The 22,917-nt window shown below is 40.8% G+C and overlaps 1 protein-coding gene across 1 annotated transcript; it reads left to right on the plus strand.

Moving 5' to 3' along the window:
- The first annotated feature begins 9,295 nt into the window (after nt 1-9,295).
- Nucleotides 9,296-22,243, plus strand: LOC105104073 (zinc finger protein 709-like). The gene is made up of 4 exons (XM_031437350.2): nt 9,296-9,469; nt 17,482-17,608; nt 17,813-17,873; nt 18,266-22,243. The coding sequence occupies exons 1-4, from the start codon at nt 9,467-9,469 to the stop codon at nt 19,818-19,820; spliced, it is 1,746 nt and encodes a 581-aa protein (XP_031293210.1). The 5' UTR covers nt 9,296-9,466; the 3' UTR covers nt 19,821-22,243.
- Nucleotides 22,244-22,917: the final 674 nt, after the last annotated feature.

Raw genomic sequence — 22,917 nt, forward strand, 5'->3', positions numbered from 1 at the left:
GAAAAATACCATATGAGATCACTCATATGTGGAATCTAAAAAAACAAACACATAAATACAAAACAGAAACAGACTCATAGATATAGAATACAAATTTGTGGTTGCCAGGGGACAGAGGGTGGGAAGGGACTGGGATTTCAAAATGTAGAATAGATAAACAAGATTGTACTGTGTAGCACAGGGAAATACATACAGGATCTTGTGGTGGCTCACAGCAAAAGAGAATGTGACAATGAATGTATGTATGTTCATGTATAACTGAAAAATTGTGCTCTACACTGGAATTTGACACAACATTGTAATATAACTATAACTCAATAAAACAAAATGTTACCAAAAAAACGAAGGGTATTGAAAAGATCTGGTGGATTTATCAATAAAACAAGCAAAGTGCATTCATATATATCTCATGTTAGCTTTTCTATTTCCTTCATAGACAGTTGGAACCTTGACCCCCCCCTCCCTCCAAGCGTTGGTTGAGTATTGGAGACACACACACTCACAAGGAATGTAAGAAAGGGTTAATTACTTCTATAAATGAGGTCTCTGGAGTGAGCAGTGCAGGCCTCCCAAACAGGTGAGAAATGCCTTCAGAGAGCAAGGAAAGGAGCCTGGTCTGCATTTTTTATTGAGGTTAGAGGGTGGCCTAGGATGGGAGTTCACAAGCACAGTGGGGAGTTCCTGGATAAATCTCATTCCAGGACCAAAGCAATGAGCAAAGAGATTTTCATACCCCCTGTACAGATGTGGGGCCCAAGGGGAAGAATGAGGAGTAAGACTTTAAAGTTGTCAGCTATCAGATAATAAAATTATATATACTGGTCTTTGTCCCCAGTTCATAGCACAGAGTTATTATAACTCTCGTGAACTCCTAAGGGATGAGATCATAGGAGCATTTCTTGTTCTAATATTTGGTGTTTGACCCTGTCCCTAACACAGAGCTTCTGATACCCTTATGAATTTCAAAGTGATAAGAGCAGTAGGAGCATCTTTTTACTGAAGCAAGTCTGGTTAGCCTCCTGGATGGGGCTGGTCACCAGGAAAACCAAGCCACGATTAGGAGCTTGGAATTTTCAGCCCAATCCCCCTTCCTCCAGACAAGGGAGAGGGGCTGCAAATGAAGTTCAAAACTGATCACGCCTATGTGAGGGAGCCTCCATAAAATCCTAACACTATGGGGTAGAGAGAGCTTCAGGTTGGTCAGCACGTCCACGTACGAGGAGGGTGATGCGCCCCAACTCCACAGGGACCCTCCCCGACCTCACCCTGTGGGTCACTTCATCTGGTTGTTCACCTACATCCTTCACCACACCCTTTAATAAACTGGTGAATGTAAGTTAAGTGATTCCCTGAGTTCTCCGAGCTGATCTAGCAAATTAATCAAACCCAAGGCGGGCGTTGTGGGATCCTCTGGTTTGTAGCCAAGTCAAGAGAAGTTGTGAGTAACCTGGGGACCTCCTCCTGTGACTGGCATCTGAAGTGGGGATGTGGGGGTGGGGGGGTGGGCAGCCTTGCAGGGCTGAGCCCTTAACCTGTTGGATATGGTGCCACCTCCAGGTAGTAGCGTCAGGATGGAGTTAAGTTGTAGGACACCCGCTGGTGTCACAAAGAATTACTTGTGGGGAAAAACCCTCACACATTTGGTGATCAGCAGTGTCAGAAGTGAAGTGTTCTGGGTGACAGTAAAGGAGACACACAGGAGGGAAGAACTGGGTTTTCTCTACTCGGGGACAATACAGAGTTTTCCCAACACATCGGCAGTCGAACATTTGAAAATGGTGTCAGAGAACTCTGGTTTCCAGTCTGGCAGATAAGGAGCTTAGATGGTAACAGTCCCATCCTCACTATAAAAAAGCAAACAAACTTAAAGTCAATGACTCTTCTTAGATCTCTCAAAGAATGCAGATCACGGGGCAAACCACTGTCTCCAAAACTGGAAAGAGACAGAAAAATAGCCATTTTGAAATATGCCCACCATATTCTGCTCTTCTAAACAAGTCCTGTCCTCAAAAGTTTCTGTTTCGCCAGAGCCTAAATGACTGGGATTTTTCCAGCACCTCACTGATATGACGGGTGAGAAACTGGCAAGCTGGGTCCCCTCTGGCCTTTCTACCTGACCTAAGTCTGGTAACACTTTGTTCAATGTCATAATAGGAACAACATGTTCATAGCTCTAAGCTTATAGATATGTGAAATGAACAACAGCAATGTTATGAGGGCAGGGGGAGGAGTGGGAATGCTCTGTTGCAAGGAACCTGCACATCCACTGAGTGGTAGAATGTTACTTTGGAGAGGACGTGGGTTAGTTGTAGATGTATACTGCAAAATCGTCCAACTACTTTAAAAAGTATAATAATGTGCAGATGAGGAGAAAAAACAGAATCAGTAGAATGCTCCATAAAAAGCAGAGAAGGTGGAAGAAATGTGGAAGACAAAAAGGAAACAAAGAACAAAGGAAACAAATAGCGAACAGTAAAAATGCAGTAAATGGTAACCCAACTATATCAGTAATAACTAAACATCAAAGGTCTAATTACAACAAGTGAAAAAAACCCTGCCACATTGGATAATAAAATAACAATTATATGTTGTCTACAAGATCCACACTTTAGATTTAGAGACACAGATTGACTAAAAGTTCAGGGATGGAGAAAGACATATCATGTCAACACTAAACAAAAGAAAACTGGCATAGCTATGTTAATCAGACAAAGCAGACTGCAGAGCAAGGACAATTCACAGAGATAAAGAACATTATTACATAATTATAAAGGCAACAGTTCTCCAAGAGGACATAGCAATACTTAGGGTGGACATGCATAACAGCAGAGGGACAAAATATAGGAGGGAAAAATGATTAAACAACAAGGAAAACAGATAAATCCACTATAAGAGTAGGGGACTTTAACCTCTGGCCCCATCAGTAATTAAGAGTTCCAGCAGGCAGAAAATCAGGAAGGACACAATGAAATTAAACAGCACCATTAAACAAGTGGATTCAAATGAAATCTATGCAACACTCCATCCAAACACAGCAGAACACACATTCTTCTCAGGTTCGCATGGAACATTCACGAAGATTGACCATGTTTCAGGACATAAATCACACCTTAACAAATTTGCCAAAAAGAAGTCATGCAAGATATGCTTTGGAGACCACAATGGTATTAATCTGGAAATCAATAACAGAACGATAGTTGGAAACCCCCCAAATACTTGGAGATTAAACCACACACTTCTGAAAAACACGTTAATAAAAGTGTGACGTCAGCAAAAAGGTGGAATAAGAGTTTTCTGCTGTCATATCCCCACAGAGTACTGATTCTGACAGCTACCCAAGGACAAGATGCCTCTGTGGAAGTCTGGGAGTCCAGAGGAGAAGTTCCAGCACACCACTGGAGCAAAAAATATAAAAATAGACACCATGAGAAAGGTAAAAAAAACAGTTCACTTCACCCCAAAGGTGGCAGAGCTCACTGCCAAGAAAGATGCTCTCAGCTCATGACTCCCCCCATGGGAAAAGTGAGAGCATACTGTTTTCAGCATTTGGATTCCCCAGTGATGTGGGTCACTGCCCAAGAGGCTCACCACTTTCTTGTCCCACTAAGAATACAAAGATCAGCACAGCTGAGCGGCTGGAAGGCTGGAAGCACGCAAGAGCTTTAAGGACCCAAAGCAGCCAGAGCTCAGAACTCAACAAATGGTTGCAGATCCTACTAACTACTGGCATAGCTCATCAGGAGGCTTGCACTTCAGCCACTTGGGATGCAGTACCTGCAGACACTCGCAATTGGGCACACCCAATGCTCTGCACACCTCACTCCATCACCCTCCTACCCAACAGCCAGTCCCCCATGCATGCCCCAGACAGCAAATGAAGCCCCGCTGATATCCTGTGAGCATGCGCATTCTGCAAAGGGCTTGCACCATTCAGTGGATAAAATTCAAAGGAAAGAAACAAATATTGGAATCAGCACAAGTAAGCAGACAGCACCTCATGGGACAGAAGAAGCCACTTTCAGAAAGTTTAACACATGCTAGGTTCTCCGGGTTGAGACAGAACCACTGGACAGGGTCAGTCCCTGGTGAAGGAGGGCAGGGACACCTGAGCAGCCCAGGAATGACCTCTGGGAGCTCCACTGTCCTCCTCACCCTGGGGAACAATGGAACCGCACCCTCTCTCAGGCTTCCATTCTCCCAGTGAGAAAACTCTCAGCAGGACTCAGTGATTAAAATAAGCTCTGAAATTCATAACCTTTAACACAGGACTCAGTGCTTGGAGATACTGACCGCGGGCCTCTGCTCCCAGTCACACTGCTACTGACTGACCACCACTGATATTTTAACAAACCCAGTGTTTGAAGAATCCAGCAAAATCATTTAATCCCAGTGTTTATGTGTAAAGGAGGGAAAGAAACTGTAAGGCATTTTGCTAGTTCAACAAGGAAAACAGTAAGAATCGATTACTTTCAGAAAATAATGATATTATTTCCATGGCATGAAACTGTTTCGTGAACCACCAATCATACTTGAACACTTCTGGTATTCAAGTTTAAGATTTGAAATTCTATTTGAACCACCCCCAACTGCCCCAAAAGAACAATCTCAGAATATTACTACACAAGCTCAGGGGAGGAAAAAGGGAAACAAGAATTTTTAAGACAGTCAATGTCATTCTAAAATGTATTCTTTCTTCTGATATTCACCTATTTCTCGCCTCTTTGGAAATATTTTATACTGGCTTTCAAGCTCTTGTGATTACATAAATTTTCAATTTTTGAAAAATTGAGATTCAAATAAGTGAATAAATCTTTTCAAAGTGACAAACCCAACGAAAGTCAGTGCTGCCAGGACAGATCACCAAGTTTCCAAAGAGGAAACTCCCCCCAAAGGACTTCCGGTAGGATGTCTGTGCCCTAGAAAAGATGCTGGGGTAAGAGGCACAAGGATTTCATACATGCAGTTCCAGGTGGTTATTTTCCGCTTTTCCTCTCAGGTAAGATATCCAAACAAAAATCAAGCCTTGTAAAAAGAGCCCTCGAGGACTCAGTGGGAAAAGAATAAACAATATATTGGATTTGTTTGAAATGCATCACGGAGGATGAATAGATGCTGTGAATCGGCGGGGATGCTGGCGTTTAGGAATGTAGAAAAGATCTGGAAATTTGGAAATCCCCCCCCCCCTCCGGAAGAGCTAGGCTGGCGGGACGGAGGGCGGGGAGGGAGGATTTGAGACACTGTTCCCCGAACATTTGGAAAACTCAGGAGAAAACGGCGCCTCCCTGAGGATAAAGGAGGGACTGGGGACCCCACAGTCTACAAGATCCTGCCACGCACGAACCTGGGACACCCATCAGGATGAACACTTCCATACCCTCCCCGTGGTCACCGCACAACGTGGAGCAGACGCACCCGCAGCGGTGGGCAGAGGGGATGCTCGGGATCCCACCAGCAAGCCCAGGCCCCACTTCGAGCCAGAGGGGACTGTGGCGCTCAGGCCGACTCAGGTCGCAGACGCCGGAGCTGACCATCCGGAGGCTGGGGTCGCGCCACTGCCGATTCCGACCAACCCCTCGTCTCCATCTCGGGACGCCCGGCGCAGCACACTCACCGCTTCCCAGCGCTCGCCGGCGTCATCGGTGACCCTGGTCACAGGTGCAGGTGACAGCGAGATTCCGCCTCCAGCAGAGACACCTGAGCCTGAGACCCGCTGGAGAGAGCGGAAAAAAGGCTCCACATGGTTTCCGAGAGTCGCCCCACCCACCTGCCCCTGATGCGCCCGATTGGCCGCAAGCCCTGCCCCCTTCCCAGAGTGACAACTGGGCAGGAGGTCACATGACTGAGAAGTACCAGCTTTTGCTGGTGGGCGGAAACCAGTCCTCTCCAAGGATATTTGCTTTTGTATTTTTTAAAACATTTGGGGAGAGAGAGAGGTAATTAGGTTTACTTTTAATTTAACGGGGGTACCCAGGATCAAACCCATGACCTCATGCAAGCTAAGCATGCGCTCTGTCACTGAGCTATCTCCGCCGACGGTTGCTTATAAACAAAACTTGTTACAGGCCGTAGAGGAATAGTGGTTTCGTCCTGCAGCTCCTTCTGAGCCGAGGGACACAGGTGTGCGGAGGGAATCCCACAATCGGTTTGTGGATGGTCCGACGCCCTTGTCCAAAGCAAGTGGGCTCCCAGGTCAGGCCAGCTGGGATTAGAGGGTCTGATGTCCTCGCCTGGTCAGGGGCTGGCATAGGCTGCAAGGCGACTCATGATACTGTGACCCTTGTTTACAAACACACTTAAAAATGACCTCAACACGTGACTCCCTTTTGATCTTTGTTAGCAGTGTTGAGGCTTTCTTCTCCATCTCCATACAGGTGGTACTTTAGCTAAAGAATTGCACGTCCTTCCAAGCACTTAGATCTGGTGGGAAGTTTGGATCCGGCAGCCCTAACCTGGGCACAGGGATTCTTCTCTGACCAATCATAAGCTATGAGATGTGTTCAGTAAAACTCTCAAGTGTACATTTTACACTACAGGGAAATTTCCTTTAGATAGTTTTTGGGTGTGTCCTTGGAGATTTTGAAATTGAAATGGCTTATAATATCGCTAAGGCAACTGAATTCCTATTTCACCAATATAAGAAAAAAAAAAGAAAATGTTATGAAAATGCGGGGTATACCTGAAAACCCTTAAGATATTTAACAGATTGGTTCAAAACTCTTAATGAATTATTTATTTGAATAGTTTTATTGAAATGAAAATATCATACCATACACTGCATTCTTCAACTGTGTACAATTCAGTAGTTTTCCACATATTCACAGGTACCTGCAATCATCACCACAATTTTTGAACATTTTTATTGCCTCAAAAACAGCCCCTGTACCCTTTAGATATCACTTCCCTGTCTTCCCATCCCCCTGCACCAAGAAACAATCCTAGGTAACTTTTAATCTTTTTGTCCCCTATAGATTTCAAGATTGTTTTGGCTATTTTGGTTGCCTTTTCAATCCTACATGAATTTTTGAAACAGCTTGCCAATGTCTATAAAGAAGTCAGCTGAGATTCTAATAGAAATGATATTGAACCTGTAGTTCATTTTCAAGAGTATTTCCGTCTCAAAAATGTTAAGCCTTTTGATGCATGTACATGAAAGGTTATTCAATGTATTTCGATCTTTATTAATTTCACTCAAAAATATTTTGTAGATTTCAGAACTTTTGTTTGGTTTCTCTTTTGTTAAATTTATTCCTACTTATTTTACTCCTTTTGATGCTTTTGTAATTTGATTTGTTTTCTAAATTAAATTTTTATTTTGTTCACTGCAAGTATGTAGAAATATACTTGATTTTTATGTACTGATCCTGTATCCTTCTAATACTTTTATCAATTCTAATAGTTTTTTAAAAAATCAATTATTAGTTGATTATCAATCTTTAGCTAAATTAACGCAGAGAAAAATAGGGTGAGCAGAGAGGATGCTTGAGGTCCTGCCTACAAGTGCTGACCCCACACTGCAAGCCAGGGGTGGGGGCCAACTCAGGGCCGACTAAGGTCCTCAGAGGCTGGAATTAACTAGTCTGTAGATACCTTAGGTGTACTACATGGTGCACAGTAAGAAATGTTTGAATGTTTAGATAGCAAGTGAGAAAGGAAAAATCTTTTTGCTCCTGGAAGGTCTTGTCTCCTTCCTGGTGGCTACTGATCAGGGTGGTGGTTGCTGAAAGCTGGAGAGCTGTAACAATTTCTTAAAATAAGACAACAATGAAGTTTGCTGCATCAGTGCACTCTTCCTTTCAAGAACGATTTCTATGTGGCATGCAATGCTGTTGGGTAACATTTTAGATACAGTAGAACTTCTTTCAGAATTGGAGTCAATTTGTTGTCAAACCCAAGTCCATGTGCCTGACACACAGTGAGGCCAAGCAAACCAAAACACTGGAGTCTGGAGCACAGAGAGGTTCATTGCGTGGGCCAAGTAAGGAGAATGGGCAGCTCCCGCTCAAAAGACCAGAACTCCCCAGTGGTTTTCAGGGCAAAGTTTCTAAAGGCAACATTTGTGGTGAGAGTTGCAGGGTGTATGACTTTCTTCTGATTGGTTGGTGGTGAAGTAACTGGAATCTCAATCATCAACCTTCTGGTTCTGATTGGCCTGGGGTCTCAGCATGTAGTCATCCTCTCCCCCTGGGCGGGGTCTTAGTTTCTGCATTAACAACTGGAAGATATGCATCAGATTGTTACATACATACCTTGAGGAGGAACTAGATACTCTGTTTTATCTCTGAACTATTGTTTCTTGATTGCTTTTCCTTTGTTTCTGCATTCCCTCACTTCTCTAATTAGTTCCTACTTATGTATATCTTGCTCTTGGAAAGGTTTAGGAGACTAAAGTATTTTTCTACAAACGAGAAACGGGGAACACGGAAAGTCTTTTGTATCCCGGAGAGTCATGCAGGGTCTTGCTCAGTTTCAAATCCTCTCAAACCCTGCCAATGCTTTATTAACTACATTTATGTAACATTCTAAACCTTCTGTCGTAATTTAACATACTCCACAGCATCTTCCCCAAGAGCAGATTGCATTTCAAGAAACAAGTTTCTTTGCTCATCCATAAGAAGCAACTGTTCATCTTTTAAAGTTTCATCATGAGATTTCAGCAATTCAGTCACATCTTTAGGCTCCACTTCTAATTCTAACTCTCTTGCTATTTCCACCACATCTGCAATTACTTCCTCCACTGAAGTCCTGAATCCCTCAAAGTCATCCATGAGGACTGGCAGCATCTTCCAAATTCCTGTTAACGCTGATCCTTTGGCCTCTTCCCATGAATCATGAATGTTCTTAATGACATTTAAAATGGTGAATCCTTTTCAGACGTTTTCAATTTTCTTTGAACAGATCCATCAGTTCACATTTGAAGTGTCTGCATTTCTTAACAAGAAGCACAGTTCCATGACTGGCCGCATAGCCTCACATCAAGCCCTTGACCCTCTAGGACATAAGATAGTCTTGTTTCAGGCAGATCTGGCCTGGGCCATCCTCTTAACTATACTTGCTCTTAACTATACTGTGAAACTGAATTAGAAATCCCTGTGCACGAGGAGCTGCGGAAGACAATCCCAGGCCAGGAAAAAGTTCTGTTACAAACCAAAGTGGCAGGCGGGGACAGGTCCCATATCCTACCTGCGGAAAGTGGCTCTGCTGAGCCAGGCTTGCTCCTGAAGGTTGTCATTCAGCCACCAGAGGGGCGGGTATTGGAATCTGTCCAATCAGGAGGCCGCTGAGGCAGGTGGGTGGGGCGAGGCGCCGAGCCGGCGTGGACGTCCTTTCTCCTTCCCGCCGCGCTCGCGGTTCGTGTTGCTTACCCTTCGGGGTCCGTGGTTGCTCCTCCGTATCTTCTGTGGCGCCCTGAGCTGCCCTTGTCGTTGGAGTCGAGGGAAGGACGCAGAAAGACCTAGGAAACCTCGCAATGGTGAGTGTGAGAGGGAGACGTGGCGGAGAGACTGACTGGTCGGAACCGCCTGGAGCCGGCCTCCTCATGGTCAACTCCGGAGCCTGCAGACCCGAGTCCCCCAGGGGGCGACGCTCAGACCTCAGTCCCATCGGGTTCGCAGCCTGGGGGCCGAGCCAGCAGCCTGAATCCCGGGCGTCCTGTCCGATCACTGCGGGTGGCGTCTTCCCCTCGACTCCGGAGCCTCTCCGGGCAGCTCTGCGCGCGCAGCGCGCTGTCTCTGCCAGATTGTGCGGTGACCTCCGGAGGGTCATTAGGAGACAATTGTGTTTACTGTAGCAACGGGACGAACTATAACGTCCCTTATCCCTTCAGTTTGAAAGAGGGTTTTCATTTTTTATGGATTGCAATTTTATAATCATTACTGTTTAAAGGATCAGATCTTGTGGTTGTGTCCTTTGTAGATAAGTTTAAATTAAACTCATAAGGAAGAAAAATAACTTAAGACTCCCTGCCCGCATATCCTCCTTCACGCCTCTGCTCTTAACTCCAGCCACACACTGTTACAGAAGAATTAGCCCGGCGGGAAGCGACAGAAGGCACTCACTCGGAGGATCAGAAAAGACTGGTTTATTCCGCACCGGTGCTGGCTCAGCGGAGTCACCTCCAAAGGCTGAGCACCCGGCTCGGGGTCTGATTGTCTTTTATACATGTCAAGCTTCCAGGTATTGTGTATTCAAAGCGGGGCTAGGAGCAGTAAGTTTTCCTCTTTCCCACTGCTGGGGGATGCAAGCAAAGCAAGCATAAGGGGTTTGTCCCTTCTTGATTTCCTTTGTCACCTCAAATAACCAGTTTTGATTACTACTTCATTATCCCTTTAGTGTTTCCTTACATAAAAACAAGCCACTGGGAATGTCTGATTTTCTTACAGTTTTTGTTATTGCAACGATTATTTGGGATCCACATGTTTGATGTCTGACTGCTGAAAGTTAAGCCTCGCCCCTCCCTTTCCCCCTAGTGCTTCTTACCTGGACAGGCTGATAAGAAAGCCCGGAGGCTCCTGCTTCGTGAGCGGCTGCTGCTGGGGCGCGTTTCCTGTGTGCTGTGCTGCCCTGAGTTGTGTTGTTGACCCCTCCGAGCCTGGGTTCTGTATATGGAGGACCCAGAGTTGGCAGTTTCTGTTAATTCCTTGTACTCTGGGAGCAGGAGTGTGAGAAGGGGGCCCTCCTCCAAGTAGTCCTGGGTGGATGTCTCAGCTGGAACCTATGTGCGTTTACAGTGAAGGGGTAACTGAGGCTGGGTTTGCCCAGACAATGCTGGGGGGGGGGGGAGCACGATTATACCCTGTGAATGAGGTGAACCCAAAAGATAGTACTTTAAAAAAAGCAATTATATCAGGGAATGTGAAAGAGAATAGGTGGTGAGATAGCAGAAGGATCACCAAAACTTTTAAGTAACTCTGAGGCTGTTGTCCCTGCATCTGTTGCAACAAAGATCCTTATGCTCTGGGTTAGGGTGGACAACACCCACAGTCCCAATTTGGCACAGCAAAGGGATTAGTTCCAACCCAACTTAAGCTCAAGGTCCTTAAATTCTATAAAGCGATCGGTGTCATGAAGCATCCTCTCACCCTGCAGGCAGGGATTGGAGGCTGTCTGGACAAGGGTGTTAATTTATCCATAGGCTTCTGATGCAAGGCACTGCCCCAGGCCCCATGGTAATATGCCATTAAAGCTGTGGTTATCCCCATGTGCTGGGTTCTCTAGAAAATAGAGACCTCTCCTAAGCACTGATCCTATGGAGGTGCTGTCATGGCTCTGGCCCTGGAGAAGGCAGCCCAGCAGCTCAGCTTGGCTACTGATACCTGCTTGTGATGTGGAGCCACACCTTGGCCCTTTGGCCCAAGCCTCTCGTTGGAGAGATGATGTTTCTTTCTTCAGTCCTTTGAGAGATGCTGTGGTGCTGGAGGAGGCACCCTTCTCCAACACCTTGGTTCCCTGGGTAGCTGCTTGGCATTAACTGAATGCACAGCTCTGGGGACTGCATAGACTACGGATGACAACACACCCTGGTACCTGATGGAGCTCAGTGGAGAGTTACTGCCCTTCACCCCTTAATTGGGACATTCTTGATGAAGAAGTAACCCTGGGAGTCACCACACCTAATGAAAACTCAGGCAGTCCACAGGGGTGAGCTGTACTGCTCTGTCTTCATCTTTTATATACACATACAGAGAGAGAGAGGTGGGGGGGACCAGCTTTAAAAAATTTTTTTTTATTGAAGTCTAGTCAGTTTACAATGTTGTGTCAATTTCTGGTATACAGAATGTTTTGGTCATAATATACATACATATATTCCTTTTCATATTCTTTTTCACTATAGGTTACTGCAAGATATTGAATATAGTTTCTTGTGCTAGACAGTAGAAACTTGTTGTGTATCTATTTTATATATAGTAGTTGGTATCTGCAAATTCCCCAATTTATCCCTTCCCACCCCCTTCCCCCCCCCATGGTAACCATAGTTTGTTTTCTGTCTATGAATCTGTTTCTGTTTTGTAAATAAATTCATTTGGGTCTTTTATTATTTTTTTTAAGATTCTACAGGTGAGTGATAATCATATGGTATTTTTCTTTCTCTTTCTGGCTTACTTCACTTAGAATGACAATCTCCAGGTCCATCCATGTTGTTGCAAATGGCTGAATAATATTTCATTCTTTTTTATGGCTGAATAATATTCCATTGTATATATACCACAACTCCTTTATCCAGTCATCTGTTGATGGACATTTAGGTTGTTTCCCTGTCTTGGCTATTGTAAATAGTGCTGTTGTGAACATTGGGGTGCATGTATCTTCTCGAATTACCATTCCCCCCAGATACATGCCCAGGAGTGGGATTGCTGGATCATATGGTAATAGACTTCAGCTTTTTTATAGCAGTCTTAGGTTTACAGAAAAATGGATCAGAAATTATAGAGAGTTCTCACAAAACCCATCTCCATCCACACAGCATTCACAATTTTTAAAATCTTGTATGACATGTCCATTTGTTCCAATTGCTGAACCATTACTGATGATTAAAGTGCAGAGAGTACATTAACTTGGACTTTTTTTATTGTATGATATGTGTGTATAATGTATAGGTTTGGGAAATATATAAAAATGTCTATCATTTATGCACATGTAGTGAATTTTAATTCCCTCAAAATCCTCTGTGCTTCACCTATTGATTCATCTCTTTCTCCAACCCCCAAATCCTTCAAAACCAAAGATCTTTTTATTGTCTCATGTTTTTGCCTTTTCCAGAAAATCATATACAATATATCATTCATATAGCCTTCTTTTACTTAGCAATATGCTTTCAAGCTTCCTCCACATGTTTTCATGGCTTGATAAACTCATTTTTTTTATCACTGAATAGTATTTCATCATATGGATATACCACTGATTATGTTTATTGGGCCCTTGAAAGATATCTTTCTTAACTCTAACTCTTGCCAATTATGAATAAAGCCCCTATAGCTATTTTTGTACAGGTTTTCTGGGAACATAAGATTTCAACTCATTTGGACAAATAGCAAGGAGTGTGATTGCTGGATCTTACTATACATAGTAAGAATAAATATATATATATATATATTTTTTTTAAAGAAAGCCACTGTCTTGCATTGTTGGGGTACCAAGTTCCTTTCCCCTCAAGCACTGAATGAGGATTATATTCACATCTCCACCAAAATTTGGTGCTCTGAGAGTTTTGAAATTTAGCCTTTGATAAATGTGTAGTGATACCTCATTGTGTTGTATTTTCCATTTCCTACTGACATTTGATGTTAAGTGTATTTTCCTGTAGCTTGGTTCTTTTTGGTATATCTTCTTTGGGGAGCTGTTTGTTCAGATCTTTTGCCCATTTTTAATTAGGTTGTTTTCTTTCTTACGGTTAAAGTTTTAGGAGTTCTTTGGATATGCTGGATACCAGTCATTTACCAGACAAGTGTTTTGCTAAGATTTTCTCCTACTCTCTGACTTGTCTTTTCATTCTCTTAACGCTGTCTTTCTCAGAGCAGGGGTTTTTTCATTTCCAAGAAGTGAAATTCTATTTTATTTTTTCTTTTCCAGACCTTGCATTTGGTGTTATCTTTGAAAATTCATCATTAAACTCAAAGTCACCTACATTTCCTTCTATGTTATTTTCTAGGAGTTTATTACTTTTGCATTTTATATTTAAATCTGTGATAATTTTTGTGAAATATATAAGACCTGTGTCTACATTTCTTGTGTGTCTATGTGTGTGCAGGTGTTTTATGTGGATATCCATTAATTGCAGCACTATTTGTTTAATAAAAGATTTCCTTTTCATTTGAATTGTCTTTCCTTCTTTGTCTAAGATCAGTTGAGTATATTTGTGTGGGTCTATGGGAAAGCAATTGGTTAACCTTCAGTCTTAGTCTCTTATTAATTCCAGGAATTATCTCTATTGTTATGGATTCTTTCAGATGTGTCACAGGGAGACTCATGTTATACAAACAAATGTTACCACTTAAGCTACAGGACTCATGAAGGTATTCTTTCTAAAGAAGTGAAAGTTCCCTCTATTACTAGTTTTTTTTTCTTAAGTGGATGTTAGATTTTATCAAATCCTTTTTAGTTTTCATTTTCCCCTCTGTTCCTTTCTGATATTAGTACTTTGTCTTCCCTCTATTTTTAGTTATCTTGACTAGATATTTGTCAGTGTTATTAATCTTGTCAAAGAACCAGAGTTAAATTTTTTCTCCTTTGATATCTCACAATTATGTTCATTTTTTCTTATTTACATTAGTTCTTTTGTTCTGCGTATTTACATTTTATATGCTCTTCTTTTTTATTGCTTCCTAAGGTAGATGCTTACATTAAGGTTTATACTTGATGTTTTTCCAGTGTACTTGTTTGATGGCATAAATTTCCCTCTACACACTGCTTTTGCTGCATCCCATATCCTTTGATACATTGTGTTTTCATTTCATTTCATTGAAATAAATTTTACTTTTTGATCTTACGTACTATTTAGAAATGTGTTGTGGAGTCTCCACCTAACGGGGTGTTTTCCTACTCTCTTGCTGTGACCGATTTCTAGATTAATGCCTGTGAGGTCTAAGAGCATAGTCTGTATGATTTTTGTTCTTCCAGATTTATGAAGGTATGTTTTACATCCCAGAATGTGTTCTGTCTTAGTGAATATTCCATGTGAACTTGTGAAGAATGTGTGTAGATTCCTTGTTGCATAAAGCATTCCATAGACCACAGTTAAATCGAGTTGTTTCACAGTGCTTGTTCAGTTCAGCTGTCTTTCCTGATCTTCTGCCTGCTGAAATGTACAGCTCGTGAGAAGGGAATGTGACTGTCTGCAGCTATAGGTGTGGATTCATGTATTTCTCCTTGCATTATTTGTGGTCTTGCTTTATGTATTTTGCCCCATTGTTGTTATGCACGTACACATGAAGGATTGTTATGCCTTCTTGGATCTTTTTGTCATTCTGTAAAGCCCCTTTATCTCTTGAGTTTTCCTTGGTCTGAAATCTCCATTGTCTGAAATTCACACATCCCTGGCAGCTTTCTTTTGATTAGTTTCGGCATGGTGCATTTTTCTCTGTCCTTTTACCTTTCATCTGTCTGTGTCTTCATATGTAAAAAGGAGTTTTCATAGACGAAATAGAATTACAATTTTTACAATCTCATACTATTATATTTGTCTTTCATTTGTATTGAGAGCATTGGTGATTGAAATAGTGATTCATACAGTGGGATTAATATCTATCACACCTTCTATTGTTTCTATTGGTTGCCCTTGTTTAGTCTTTCTTTGGTCTTCCCCCTTTTTTTCTGCCTTCTCTGGCTTTAACTGAGCATTTACCTGAGTCTTCAGTTTATCCTCTCTTAGCCTATCAATTACACATTAAGAAAAAAAAAAACCTTTTTAGTGGCTGCCCTTGAGTTTTCAGTATACATTTAGAACTAACCCACATCCTCTGTCAAGTAACACTATATCTCTTCAGTGGTTGTGTGGTTACCTCATACTACACTGTCCCAATTCCCCCAATTCTATCCCTTTTTACATGGATGTCATTTATTTCACTTATCCACAAAATTATCATTACCAATGTCATTTTGCTAATATTATTTTACACAAAGTGACACGTGTTACATGTGATAATTTAAAAGATGTTTATCTTTATTTATTCCTCTTATAACCCACCATCATCTGTATTCTTTCTTACGAATTTTGCAAGTTTTTTCAAAGTTGGTTGACTAATGACAAATTCCCTGAATTTTTGTCACAGAACGTCCGTATTTCTTCTTTATTATTAAGGATAATTGTGCTTTATATATAATTCTGAGCATGGTTTTTAAATTACCTTTAAGTATTTCAATCCACTGCATTCTTGTTTGTTTGTTTTCTGAAAAAAAGTCTGATTTAATTCAATTTGTTTTTCCAAAACTGAGGTCTGTTTCCTTCTTTGGTTTCTTAAAATATATTCTTTTTGCCCTTGATTTTTCTCTAGTTTTAATATGATATACTTTGGTCTCTATTTTCAGCATTTTCATGTTAGTGTTCACTGAGATTCGTGGATTTACAGTTGTTGTCTATCATTAAATTTAGGAAAACCTCAGTGCTTTTTTTCTTGTGTCATCTTTTTCTTTCTTTCCCTTCAGTTATTTTCATTACGTGTATTTCAAATCTTGTGCTAAGGAAGGTTATGCCAGGGTTCATGGATATTGTGTTGTATCTTTTTTGTTCCTTTTGTCCATGCATTAGACTCTAGTGAAACTTTTTTTTTTCTTTTTAGTACAGGCCTTAAGAACAGAATATTTGGGGCATATTTCAAAAAGTCTTTATTTTCTCTTTTCCAGTTTTGGAGACATCACTTTGCCCTTTGCAGTCAGTGGTCTCATGGCTCTAGGAAGACCTGTTTATTTCAAGTTTTTTTCATTCTCTTCTTTGAGATCAAGAATCACGGCTTGTAAATTCATAAATTCCAGACTAGATGTTGGCCCGGCAGCAGCTAGAGTGGCTGCTCAGGAAACACAACATCCTGAAATTGCAGAATTGAGACTTTATGTTGTTTTGGAGGAAACCACTGATGCAAACTTTACATATTGCATAATCATGGACAAATTCACCATCAAATCACATGGACTCCAGTGAACTCCCTTGCAAGGTGTAGCTCTTAACCTGTTCCTCAAGGGAACAGGGTTTGACCAACCAGAAAGAGCTATTCTGGCACAGTGTCTCACTATGTTTTCTAAACTTTGACTGGAAGAAACCCTGAGGCACAAGAGTGTAGGGATTTTGTGATCTAAGTTGTTACTCCTTTTTCCTCGGGTCTGAGCTCTAAGTTTAAATAACTTTCTAGCTGCATAAAATTACCTATATAAAGAAAGGAAGAAAAGAGTCTGTGATAATTATTATACAACTTAAAATCAGTGCTTCCCCAGAAGAATATTTATATTCAGTCAGGTGCATCTGATTCCTTCTAAAGAGCTGGAGGACTTTGGAACAATGTGTTCAGCTGGGCTTTAAAAATTTGATTTCTACAGGCCCCGTGGCCTCTCATGTTTGGTGATAAGAATGTGGGGGGGAGCTTTCAGTTCTTCTCAGGAAACTCGTTCACTAAAAACTCATGCAGACTTGACCCTCTGCCTCATGGAGTGCTGTGAATGGTGGATAATAAGGAAGAAGATGAAAGAACTTTTCTCATACGAAATCATTGTTCTTAAAAGGATATCTGTTTCACTTGTATGGCATTTCTGTCGGTTCCTAACAATCTCTGGGCTCTGCTGTTAATGAGGTATAAGGTATAATGTGATCACAGAAATAATGTATAATTAATTTCCATGTGCCCATGATGCTGTTAAATTTATGAGGAAGCATGGAGAGAGTTAAGTTTCTGATGACTGAGTCATACGGAGTCATGTGTAATCTTCCTGTAAGTGGAGTATAGATGTATAGTTCTGTCAGTCCCATGCATCTTACCCTACATATTTGGGATGTTTTAGGACTCACTGGCCACTGAGGATGTGGCTGTGAACTTCACCCTGGAGGAGTGGGCTTTATTGGATCCTTCACAAAAGAAACTCTACAGAGATGTGATGCAGGAAATCTTTTGGAACCTGACCTCAGTGGGTAAGAATGATGACTTTCCCTCACCTCCTCAATTAGAGAACAAATGCTTCGTGGTTACTGACACCATTCAAAGATGTGGAATTGGGGAAGGGAGGTTGTTGTTACATAAATTGAGCATGGTCACAGTTAACCATGTACATAGAATCAAAAAATTTGTATTAATTTCTAGTATTTTTGAATAATTTTTCTGGGTCTGCATTTTAGGAAAAACATGGGAAGGTCATGACATTGGAGATCAGTACAAAAGCCAGGTGCAAAAACTAAGGTAAGTCACACTCAGAATAGAAAGCGTTGTCTCATGTGAGGCTCCTGGTAAATTATGAAATTTTAAAAACAAGCAAACGAAACAAACAGCTCTGTCTTCAAATTTAGTACTTCTTAGAAAATTCCTACCAAAAACATTTTCTTAAGTGTGACAAAAATATTAGGTGTTTGCAAAATAGGTTCACTTGCAAAGAGTATTTAATAAACTCTGTATTTGAATATCACTTTTTACTAGTAGAAAGGGTGAAGTCCCATTGCAGTGCACAGTATATTCACTTTCTAATAATTCACAGAAGGTGGAAAACCTATCCTATTCCTATAAATCATAATAAATACAATAAATGTAAGATCAATAAGAAAATCATTAAAAATGTGCTTCTCATTTTTTTATAGAAGTCACATGGTAGAGAGACTCTCTGAAAGTAAAGATAGTAGTCTATGTGGAGAAAACATCAACCTCATTCCAACTCTCAATCTAAACAAGAAAACTCCTGGATTAAAACCATGGGAATGCAGTGCATGTGCAACAGTCTTCACGGATCAATCATCTCTTATTAAACACATGAGCTGTCACATTGAACATAAACCAGAAGAGTTTCAAAAATACGATGACAAGCTATATAAATGTAAGGAAGGTGGTAAAGCCTCTAATTATTTTACTTCCTTCCTAGTGCACAAAAGAAGTCACACTGGAGAGAAACTGTATGAATGTAAAACGTGCTCTAAAGCATTGAGTACTCTCAGTGCTTTTCGGAAACATGAAAGAACCCACACTGGAGAAAAACCATATAAGTGTAAGGAATGTGGGAAAGCCTTCACATGGCTCATAACCTTTCAGAAACACATGATTACACACACTGGAGATGGACTTTATAAATGTAAGGAATGTGAAAAGGTCTTCATTAGTTCCTATGCTCTTAAAGTACACCAGAGAAGTCACACTGGAGAGAAACCCCATCAGTGTAAACAATGTGGCAAAGCCTTCAGGTATCACAGTTCTCTTCGAACGCATGAAAGGTCTCACACTGGAGAGAACCCCTATCAGTGTAAACAGTGTGGAAAAGCCTTTCGATGGAAACAAACCTTTCGAGCACATGAAAAGAGCCACAGAGGAGAGAAACCCTATGAATGTAAGCAGTGTGGCAAAGGCTTCGGTTATTTCAGTTCCTTCCGATTGCACATGCTGCATCACACTGGAGTGAAACCGTATGCGTGTAAGACATGTTCTAAAGCACTGAGTAGTCCCCATTCGCTTCGAAATCACGAAAGGACCCACACTGGTGAAAAACCCTACGAGTGTAAGGAATGTGGAAAAGCCTTCACATGGTATCAAACCTTGCAAGATCACATGATAACACACACAAGAGATGGGCCTTATAAATGTAAAGAACGTGAGAAAGCCTTCATTAATCCCAGTTCTCTTAAAATACATGAAAGGAGTCACACTGGAGAGAGACCCTATCAATGTAAACAATGTGGAAAACGCTTTAGATCTAAAAAAGGTTTCCAACATCATGAAAGAAATCACACTGGAGAAAAACTGTATGAATGTAAGGAAAATGGGAAAGCATTGATTTTTACCAGTTCTCTTCAAACATGTGGACGCTCTCACACAGGAGAGAAACCGTATGTGTGTAAAACATGTTCTAAAGTGTTTAGTACTCCCAGACCTCTTCGGGATCGTGAAGGAACCCACACTGGAGAAAACTCCTGTGAGTGTAACATATGTGGGAAAGCCTTCAGTTTCACTTATGCTCCAGTGCATGAGAGAACTCACACTGGAGAGAAACCCTATGAGTGTCACGAATGTGGAAAAACCTACATTTGTCTCTCAAGCATCCGAAGGCACATGAGAGTGCACACTGGAGAGAAACCGTATAAATGTGAAGAATGTGGGAAAGCCTTCTCTTATCGCTTTGCTTTACGAAAGCATGAAAGGATTCACTAGATAAAACTTCTTGTTTGTAAACAGCCTGGGAAAGACTTCAATAGGCCCACATCATTACATATGAAAACTCCCATGAAGAAGAAGTGTAAGTGTAACATGAGACAACTTGATGGAAAGTAATCCACGCCTTATGTTCCAGAAGACCTTCAATATGAAAGAGTTGTTTTAAAAGTTTATAAATATGTTGTGTTTATTAAGGATCTTAAAGTGCATCCTTGGGTGGTTGATTTCTGCTATTTTCAGGAATGAATATTAATGTGAGTTAAATCTGTCAGTTGTCTTTCAACAGTTGTACATAAGGTTTAAAGGTAGTGATTTTTTTTGTTTAATCAAATAATGATTTTTTTTTCTCTTTCTGTTTTGAAGCCTGTTGGATCCATGGTTGAATTAAAGTGTAATTCTAATATGCAGTTAGGCTTAAATTTTTATAATATTCTATTTATTCTCAGATAAAGGGCCATAGAAAATAGCAGTTTGGTATTTGTTGGGATTTTCCTACTGGCCTTGGGTGGCATTTCCCAGATATTCTAATCTTTTATATATATGGTACCTTTTCTACTGAGAAAGATCATTTTTTGGAGGTGGTGGCTTTGGGGCCTTTTTCCATTTTCCTTTCTGTTTAGACACTTGGAATCCATTTTTATGTATGACAAGGTTATCAGAGAGTACACTTTTATGTAAATTATGATTTTCCCATTTGCTTTTTGTCTTTCCTTCTGACTGGCATTTGGTGAATAGAATTTGAATTAAGAGGAGAGACTTGTGATAGAAGAAAGAAGTCTAGAGTTGCAGATATCTTGGGGGAGAGTATAGCTCAGTGGTAGAGCGCATGCTTAGCATACACAAGGTCCTGGGTTCAATCCTCAGTACCTCCATTTTAAAAATAAAAATAAATAAACCTAATTATCTACCTGCTCCCCCCAAAATACACTGAAAGAGTTGGAGATATCTTGTCTGTGAATAAGGTTAGGACCTAGATTTTTCCAGAATTCACCCCCTATGTGGTTCATGTTAGAATTCACAAAGAGTGCCCCTTGAGTTGGGTTGAAAAGCAGATGGGGAGGTGTTCTTCAGACTTTGAAGCCACCACACTGGGAGAAGGCAGATGCATAGGAGATTCAAGGACGCCATCTTCCAGCTTACTTTACAGGTTCAGTACTCTTGTAGTTAAGAGTATCCTCAACCCACCAACAAATGGTTGATTTCCATTTGCTTAGAGGTGTAGTTTTCCCCTGCTGTCTTCCCAACTTCCACATCAAAGATCTGTCTGAGATTGAATTTTTCTGTAAGGTTTCTTGTGTGCCCTCGGAAGGTAATTTGGAGTTTCATGGTTGGGAGTATTGCCTGATTACCCTCTTCTGTAGATTATATCTTTACATTACCCTCTTCTGTAGGCTATATCTTTACAATGTCTAATTTGTGTAGGAAACACCTTATGCCATTAATAGTGCTATTGAGTATGTTTTCCTGATTTACTGTGACGTTTACAATGGTGCAGCCAAAAAGAATGACACAGGAGCTTGTTTCTCTGCTGTAGTGTGTTGTGGCTGCCTTGACCCGGTCCTTCCATGTGGGAATCAGCACCTTCCACGTTCCACATATCAGGAAGATGCTGGGCACTTTCTTTTACTTCTAGCTGAACATAATCCCTCTATGTTTACAATTATATTTGATTGAATGTGATTAAAAGTACATGTATTTTTTTAAATATGTGAATTTTTTAAGTATGTGCATTTTTGTGAAGCAAAAGTTTCTATAGTTGTTTCAGAGAAATAGTTTATCAACTCTTTTTGAAGCTTACACATGCTAACAAGTATTGTGGTTTTCATTTCCTAAGAGAATATATTAAAATGCTCATTATAATTATGGATATTCAAATAAACCTTGCAGTTTTCTTCATTTATTCATTATATATTATGAGTCAGTATTATCATGGGCATACAAATCTGTTTTTCCCTCAGACAAATTTGATTTTTTATTCTTTTTTCATTGTAACTTTTGTCATGAAACTAATTTCTTATTCACTAGCCCTACCAAAAGCTTATAGCAGATTTTTCAGCACCCTCACCAGTGACCCACAGGGTCACACTGGTGGTCAAAGAGGGGATGCAATGAATTCTAATAAAAATGACTGCAGACTTTAAAGGGCTGTGAGGTATAAGAGTAATGCGCTGCTGAAATAGACTTCTTATAGGATTGTGGCTTTTGTTAGAGGATGTGGTTGCTATTTAAGCGAGCTAGACGTTTTTCTGTATTGAATGATGTGAGGAGATAAAGTTATCCTCTCATTGGTGATCATAGTTGTTGCTTGCTAGAAGGCAAAAACTATGATTTTTATCTTAATTATGTTACTTGTTTCACATGGCTTTTCAATTAATATTCAAATTCATGTAAATGAGATGTGGCATCATTGAGTCTATAAACCTCAGGCGTGAACTGTAATAAAGAAATCCTTTTTTTTTTTTTTTTTTGATATTTGACTCCTAAGGCTTTAGGTACCTGCTCACTTGCCTGGACTACAATGGATAACTAAGTTAGGAAGGTTGACACATGCTCCTTTTCTTTTTGTGCCAGTGGGTAGGAGAGTCAAACCTTGAAATCCTGCAGCCTCCACTCCTATACACGTTAAAGGCCAACCCATTTGCACAAGCCACCTGAACTAGCTTACCCTTACACTACCCTCCTTAGAAAGTACCCTTGAGTAATAAACATCTTTGATGCCCATGACAAAATCATGGCCTAATTCCCTTTTAGGTGAACTGTTAATCCTGCTCTGAAAAGAGCAATGATAAAACAGAAGGTAATGCATGGAAAATGGCTTTAGAGTGACAAACAGGTATTCAGGGTAGGGAATTTTCAGAAGTGAGGAAAGAAATTCAAATGCAGTGATCCAAGCATGATCATAGAAGAAAAACTTTGAAACTACTGACATGTTCACTAGCAGAGGAATGAATACGTGAAAACAATGTATAGTCTTATAAGGGAAACACAACTGAATGGATGGTTCCTGCTCTGATATGTAAAGATCTCTGAGTGATCACTGTTATCTTCACAACTAGGGAAAAAAAGTAAACAACCTGAAAGGCAACACCTATTC

This window comes from Camelus dromedarius, chromosome 27, assembly GCF_036321535.1.
Source record: "Camelus dromedarius isolate mCamDro1 chromosome 27, mCamDro1.pat, whole genome shotgun sequence".
NCBI lineage: Eukaryota > Metazoa > Chordata > Mammalia > Artiodactyla > Camelidae > Camelus > Camelus dromedarius.

Excerpts from the sequence above, each read along its gene's own strand:
- LOC105104073 (XM_031437350.2), top strand. Across the intron at positions 17,609-17,812 it reads TTGGAACCTGACCTCAGTGG|GAAAAACATGGGAAGGTCAT; the intron begins GTAAGAATGATG and ends TCTGCATTTTAG. Across the intron at positions 17,874-18,265 it reads AGCCAGGTGCAAAAACTAAG|AAGTCACATGGTAGAGAGAC; the intron begins GTAAGTCACACT and ends ATTTTTTTATAG.